At 40.1% G+C, this 7,766-nt stretch overlaps 1 protein-coding gene across 1 annotated transcript in view; it reads right to left on the bottom strand.

Annotated features, from left to right (window-relative positions):
- The window catches only part of ryr3 (ryanodine receptor 3), a gene marked incomplete at its 5' end in the record, with an annotated part of 93,962 nt that extends 93,427 nt beyond the window's left edge, over positions 1-535 (bottom strand). The window contains one exon of the mRNA XM_035679141.1: positions 395-535. Within this exon, the coding sequence (XP_035535034.1) occupies positions 395-535 (141 nt within the window). The remainder of the gene's footprint in view (positions 1-394) is intronic.
- Between the last annotated feature and the right edge of the window lie 7,231 nt (positions 536-7,766).

The raw sequence follows: 7,766 nt of genomic DNA, 5'->3' as shown, positions 1-7,766 counted from the left end.
GTCACTAGAAGCACATTCACGGCCGTTTGTAAAAGTTTACAAACATGGTATCTGTGTGGTAACATTAGCTAAGCTAGTGGCTCAGAGAGGCTGAGTAAACCAGCCATGAGCAACTGCTGTCAGGCTGCCATGGTTGGTTGGTGACAAAAACTGCTACCACATAGGTTTCAACCAGTAAAGGGAGGTCACTATACATTTTTATAGCACAATATGTAGAATTCAAATACCAGAATCAATCAATAACACTACTAAATACCCATACATAGATTTTCAGCTGGGGCTTTAGTTACTCTTTAATATACTTTGTAAAGTTGCTTGTCTCATGCCAAACTGACACTGACTTGCTATGTCTTCATAATATCTACAGAAGCCTTAAAATTTAAATTGAACACACCTTAGCTTCAGATGTAGATTCCAGGTAACAGAGACGGTTTCCGAGTCCCTCAGCTGCCAGGCAGAACTTGCGATGCTCCTTCTGGACGGTGGCCACACACTGGAGCACCACCTCATCATCCTGCCAGAGAAGAGAGTTGCGTTAAAGCCAAAAATGTTTGACAGTGACCTATCCAAGATAAACAAGACCAGACAAGAAGAAAACAACCTATACTGGCACAGTTTTGTTGCTTCTCGTGCCACCCTTACTTGGAATTAAAATATACTATGGACACCCAGATATGCCCCTTTAACTTATGGCATTCACTGCTGCTTGTGAATGTTAGTTTTCAGATAAAAGCAGCATAAAAGATAACCTGTTACAAAAAAATGCTTTTTTGTAGCATTTTGTAGCATTTGGAATGGAACTCAGGGCGCTGCGGCAAGGTCTCCTACATGGAGCATAGGAAATGAGAAGAGAACAGGAAATGCAAGAGAATATCTTATTATCAAATTAGAACAAACAATAATTCGAACAGCAGAAAAGAAAAAGAACAAAAACTATATTAATCAATAGCAGCAGCAGCAGCAAAGCAGCTTTGAGTAATATGATTTCTAAACCTTTTACACAGGCTTTGGTATCTCTGTGGGAGAGAGGAAAACCTCGATTCAATCAGTGCAACCAATAAATGAACATCTGTATCTGTCAGGGTCAAGAGGGTCAGGCTATATTTGGCAACACACACACACAGATATCGATTTGTTTGTGTACTGCATGTGTGTGTGTGTGTGTGTGTGTGTTAGTGTGTGCGCATGTCTCCTGCCAGCTCACGTCCCACACTAATCTGAGCTGATGGTTGCCATGGTTCTGGCTCCCACCTCCTTCACAGCAGTATTAATTCAATAGATTTAGATACAGGCTGCACAGCACCCACAGACTCAGGAGGCGAGATAACAGACCCTGACAATATTTCAAACAATGGCAGTCCTGACCTAAAAGTAGACAATTTAGTGTGATCGCAAAGCAAAAGTCAAAAAAGATGTTTTTCTAATTTGTAATTTCACACTGCTGTATAGATAGAGAAAAGAGGTCTTTTTGCGAAAATCTAGAACAGTTTTACGGGAATTAGGACAGAGTTTTCATCTCTTTCAGCAGATTTAAAAGTTCAAACAGACATTGTAGGAGGCCTAAAGTTAATCTCGCGTTCATATTTAGTGTGAGGTGTTCCATTATGTGTTGGCGTTGCACCAAAAATTAGATCCTCGGTCATTCTGCTTTATATATGAGAGGCGTTCACAATCAAAAAAGGTACTGACTGGACTGTTTTCTCCCTTAACAGTAAAATCCTTTGAATTAATTTCCCAAGCAGTACAAGCTGTACATTTTACACTGAAAATGATTACTTCAATGCCAGAACAGCATCTTTTCATTCTTTATAATTACTAAGGTTAAAATACAATAAACCACAACTCACTGTATGAAGTTATTTCTGCTTCTGATATGTTATCAATATTCTCCCACAGAAACACTGACTGAAATTGATGAATAAACAAATTATGGTCAAAGGGGCATGCAATGATTTATACTGCAGCTAATTAACACAGAAGCTAATGAGAGCAGTTCCAACATAAAGTCAAAGTGCCAAGGTCTTTGGGATTGATCAACAACCTTATTTAGGATATACTTTGATCAGTTAGTGTTGCAGGCAATAAGAGTCTATCTTCATGCAGTTTTAATGGACAAAGTGAAGCGCAGTAGAGTTAAATGTCACGGCGAAGTGAATGAGGGGACGAGCTGGCACAGCAGTCCATACCAGCAGCGTTTTAAATACCCCACGACTCGACTTTGGGCTTCAGGGAGGTGATTACTGAGAGCAGAAAGCATCAGTGCTGGTTCCAAATCACTGCTGCAGGTTTCTGGGTAGTTGTGTGATGGAGGAAACACAGCTTGTTGTTTCAGGCTACAGACAGGGAAACTCAATATGGCGATAGGATGACCGAAGACTTGTCACCTCTTTAAAATCAAGTAAATACGCCTCTTTCTTTCTAGCTGTTTTGAATTCTGGTGGTCTTTCTAAACCAGCAGGGTCTGGCAACCTTAGTGGGCACACTGTATCTATATGAGTGTATACAGCACGCCTTTTTTAAGACTTATATACTGCCAAAAGGTGATTTATTGTGGCAAATTGTTCTACAAATCTGACCAATTTTGGGAAATCCTGGAAATCAGCAATTACATCCAAGTCGGGCAATTACACCTGCATACTTGAATTTGACACTTAAAAGCTTGGATGCACCAAAATTGATTTTTGCTCACTTTGATAGTGCGGCTTCAGAACCAGAAGTGGTCAGAGTTGCACTGGGATCAAAACTCTACATAGACTGGATGCCATCCAGTCATCTGAGCAGTGTGAAGCAACAGGAGGAAGAGCAGAATGGATGATAATGCCAACATCGTTCTAAATAGATACAACCACAGGAGACACTGTGCATGGGAGGGTTTAATGTCAAGAATGGATACATAGGGGCATTCTCTCATAAAAATCCAATCGCTGTGATCAGATCTCAAAAACTAATGAATTGGCCATGTGTACCCACAGCCAAGACACTTTCCTAAGACACTTTCTGTCTCTCTCTCTGCGCCCCCGACTTGATCTCAAGCCAGAGAATCTGGTGAATCCAAGGCAAAGTGATCCTCACAGCAGCAGTGTGACCATCTGCTAGACAGCTAAAGAGCAGCATCAGTACTATGTATAGGGCCCCGGCCTGCAGCGGGAGGAGGCAAGTGGCAGGTTGGGTGGCTGCTTTACCCAGCTTCCAAGTGTAGAGCGGGAACTTGACCCAGCCCTCTCCCAACCCAACCCCACCCGTCCTCACTACCCCTCAATATCCCTCTGGATCCTGCAGGTCCAACTCGTCTTTGCTCTAGCAAACAAAAGACTGTTTGTTAGAGCTTCTGTTGAAAGACCACTTGCCACTGTTGGATGTGTCTCTGCTCTTCAACAGACCCTCAACGTTTCCCATTCTTCTCTTGCTTTCTTTTTTCCCTTCCTCTACTTCGTTCCCTAAGCAGCTAGCCTCTGTGAGCCTTAACAGACAGCGACAGGTGCGTGCGTGTGTGTGTGCGGCCCGATGCATCCACCAACCGAAACCCGAGAACTACAGATGCTCCCGTGTGCCAAATAAACTCCCACAACTCACCCGGCGCTGCCACCAATGTGAACTTGAGAAAAGGTGAATCTGTTCAATCCCTCAGCGCTGCTATTTTGACACGCATGCTTTGCACATGCTCAGTGGAGATCAACAGGCAGACTTTGAGAAGGAAAACAATACGGGGGTTTAAAACTGAGGGGAATTAAGAAACTTCCAGCATGTTTGTCTCCTTGTTCACACTGTCTCAATGTGTAGTCTGTCACTCTGACTGCTCAGGCGTCGTGTTTCTCATAAATGTCAGGCAGGGTGCTAAGTACAGATTGAGCTTCCTGTTTTAGTGAAGCTTAGCTAACAACATGGAGAGCAAAGTAGATACACTGTAGATGTGTGAGAACTAAAGCCTGATAAGCTGGATAAGGGCTGATATTGGTAGCTATCAGAGCACAAGTTCTTAAACTTAGATTGAAAAGTTAGTTTCTGATATGAAATACATGAATTATAACAGAGCTTGTATCCAAAAATTAAGAAATAAATGTACTTTTTTGATCCCAGGCTCCAGAAGTATCACAGGTAACTAAGATCTAAAGAATCTCTGATCTGTCAAGCATGAGCACCTAACTATAAATTATTAAGTTATTATTCAATGTTTCAACCTTATGATACATTTTTTAAACGCTGGAGAGCCGTGGGAGATGGGAGAAATAGTGTTAGTGTGAAAAAATTATTAAAAGGCAGCAGAGAACTTGACAAAGTGCAGTGACAGTGGAAAATTAGAATGAAACCAGAACACATGAGGATGTAAACAAGAAACAGCGAGGAGCAAGACCGAGAGGAGGACTGAGAAATTGACTTTTTAGCTCTATACAGTCACATTTTCGACAACTACGGTCCTTCTGGTTCACGTTCAAGCTATAGCAGGTTTGGCCCCAGTTTGTTGCTGATGCTGCCATGCATTAATCCTTTCTGATACAAAGTCAATACAGTCGTCTACACTGGTGGCACCTGTAGGCAGGGTTGTGTGTGTTACTTTATAAAATCTTAGAAAATGTAGTCAGGAACCTAATCCAAATATCACAGTATTAAAGTAATGTAAGTTGATTACTTTCGGTTACTTCTGGATTTTATTTTTATTATTATTTTCTAAGACAACAGAATAATAACCTTAGAAAAGAAAATAGAAACCAAGATTTTCAGCATCAAAAATGTGTCCTCTGCTCAGTGTATTTTTAAAGAAAAACTTTTCATGAAACAAATTTATGCAGTAGCCTATATACCTTTTTTTTTTTACAGCTTGAAGGCAGAACTTGCACTGTACTGTGATGTTGTTTCCCTTTTCTGCTTTCAAGACAAAATAATGGTGACATTCCAACCAAGTGAAAGCATTTTGAGGCCATGATAAACTCCCGACCAGAGTGAGACTCGTGAAGTGTTCTCAGAGGTTAAACAAATGGTCCAATAATGGACAAATTACAAAAACAAAACAAAGTTACAAGCCTGTGTACCACTCAGGTCTACCAACCTCTTTATCTTACAGTGTACATTGAGTTAACCTTCCTGTAACTTTCTTGAAAAGTATGGTGCAAGTGCAATAGCATTTGTTCCAGTTGTCTCTGTGGTTGCTCAATATAAGCCCACTCATGTCAGTGAAAGGGTTCAGTATGTGCAGTAAGTGAATAAATGCCATGGATACAGGTGACCTTACAGTTTAGACAACAGGGGCACAAAAAGAAGTAATCATTTATGTGTAGGGCAGTGGCATACAAAGCATTCAAAGGCATTGTCATGCAAAATTTGTGTTTTAAAAGTAACCAGAAGTATTTCCTCACAGTGAAACTTTGCAAGTTTATCATTAATTTGGACTCAAATATGGGCGTCTTCTGAGTAAGAGACAGAGAAATTTAGAGGGATCAAGAGCAGGCATTATGTCTTTTAACTTTTATCTACTCAGGTCCACATTTCCAGTCATTTTCTACAAAAGCCACACTGCTTTCCATCATAATTGATTAATGAGTTGTTTAAATAAATGAGACTTAGATCCACATCTTCTAACCAAACAGCCCTTTAGCTCCAGAGTACAAACAAAATGAAGCTGCAGTGTGTGCTCCCTCAGCAGGAAATGTCAAGATTTGGACCTTTTGTGTGTAAAATGTTCATCTCGTATTATTTTATAACAAACCACTTTACAAAGCTCTCATATACCTTAGATAATAAAATTAATTTGTGTTTTTGAATACAAATGAGACACATTGTTGCAGGATAGATTTAGTAAAAGTTGGCAGATGTCTGTTGCCTCAAGAAAATTTAAAATTCTCACTCAAGGTTATCACTCAAAACAAATGTCCTCTCTGCATTGTTTTTATAGCTTGTTTGAAGATGGACTGTACAAAATGTACACCTTAAAATGTTTTAATGCTTTACTTTTAAAACATTATTATTTGGTGCCATTTTTTTATTGTTAAGCATTCAGATCATATTTATACCAATATATTCTGTTATTTTTGGCCTGTTTTCATATTATTATTGCCATAGAAGTATTTCAGACACATGTTGACCTTCAAAAAATGAAATTGAAAATGAAAATTTCTTCTTTCAGCAGTTACACATGGAAATTTGTCACTGCAGGTGCACTTAAACATTTTGCCATCACTGTCACACATCATGTGCAGACATATTTGCATGCAGAATGTGAGTAGGTGTACATATTCGAGTGTGTGTGTATGTTGAGACAACATCATGGGTCAAAATGAATAATGCGCCGCACATCTGAGCTCTATATTAAAGAAATGAAATAAAATTCTGCAGTCAAGCAAGTTTTGCCCCACAGTACACTGCCATGGATCACAGACTCCAAGATTTATATGGTGTTCCTATAACAAATTGGATTTTCTTGGCTTAGTTTGTATGCATATTGCTTTAGAGCAGCTTCAAATAATAGAGGCCCCCATGCGTGCAAGGCTGATGCGTCCACCTCAGCAGAAGTGCTGAGAAATGGGGGGCCTCTGGTCAGGGACAAAGCTGGAGTCTCTCTAAAGTCCATCATCCTGTCTGATGAGACAGAGTGGACACAGGCAAGAGTATGCTTGCCTGTCTGTGAGCTGAAAAACAGACTGAAAGAGAAGTGAGGAGATCAGGTGATGTGAGGACATTCACCTGAAGCCAACTTAAGCCTTCTTTACTCCCTCTACGTTCTCAGCTCCTGACCCAGCCTGACAATTTTTGCAAACTTGAAAGAAGATTTTAGCTCTAATACTACAAAAGCCTTCGAAGACAGCAACATGATAATGCAAGCACCTTTTCTCCCGAACAGATTTCACAGAGGTCAAATTTTTATTCCTCAGACAGACTGTATAGCTATTGGTCAATAGAGGACATGACACAAGATAAATTCAATAGGCATTTAAGTGTTTCACAATACATCAGTAGCATTCTGTGACAAGGTAAACCTCCCTCCCTACAAGGGCTGTAAACGGTTTCCAGATCCATCAAGCTACGACATGTCATCTCTAGACTGCAGCTGCCGTGGTTGGATGCACACAGCAAATAGAAAATGGTGTTTCTCGAATGTTGGTGGACTTATTGAAAGATAATGACTTATTAACAAAATGACAAAATCATGTTTTCCTGAAGTGAAACACCCTTAAGTCCTATCTTGTCAGAGGTTAAATTGGATCATTACTTCAAACAGTGGACTGTTTCTTTGCGGCAGTTATTAAAAATTGGGTTTGGAAGTGATTGAGTGTTTGATCCGCCCCTTATCATTACAAAGAGGTACCCTTGAGCAAGGCACTTAGTACCCAATTGCCCCAGCAGAGCTCTTCAGCGAATATATAGCAAGGTTTTCAAGTAAAAGAGCTTTTTTGCTCAGCAAACTTAAAGTCCCCTGAAAAAACTTGGTTTCAAATCTTAAAGTGGCTATAATTGATATTCTTATAATATCACAGTATCAAACGACAACGTGAAAATAATGTGACAATGTTAATGTGGTATTCTTTGTCATGACGAAACCTCAGAGAAATTATCACCTGAATCTGCAGATCCCCTCTGCTTTACAGAGCTTCATATCGACTTTCAATTTATTGTTTGACTGTCTGGCCTGCAATTTTACTGTTTTGGTTTACTTTTGCTGTTCTCATACTGTAGCATTGCTTTCAGCTGCAGCAGGCAGCTGTTTTTTTAGCAAAAAACCCAGACTGTACGCTAGCTGCGCTGCACCAGACAGCAGACAAACATTTATCAACCAG

Source organism: Morone saxatilis, unplaced genomic scaffold (assembly GCF_004916995.1).
Source record: "Morone saxatilis isolate NCDOM2014 unplaced genomic scaffold, NCSU_SB_2.0 Contig7, whole genome shotgun sequence".
NCBI lineage: Eukaryota > Metazoa > Chordata > Actinopteri > Moronidae > Morone > Morone saxatilis.
Note: the sequence above shows the minus strand (reverse complement) of the source record. Positions and strands in the feature narration are given on the sequence as shown.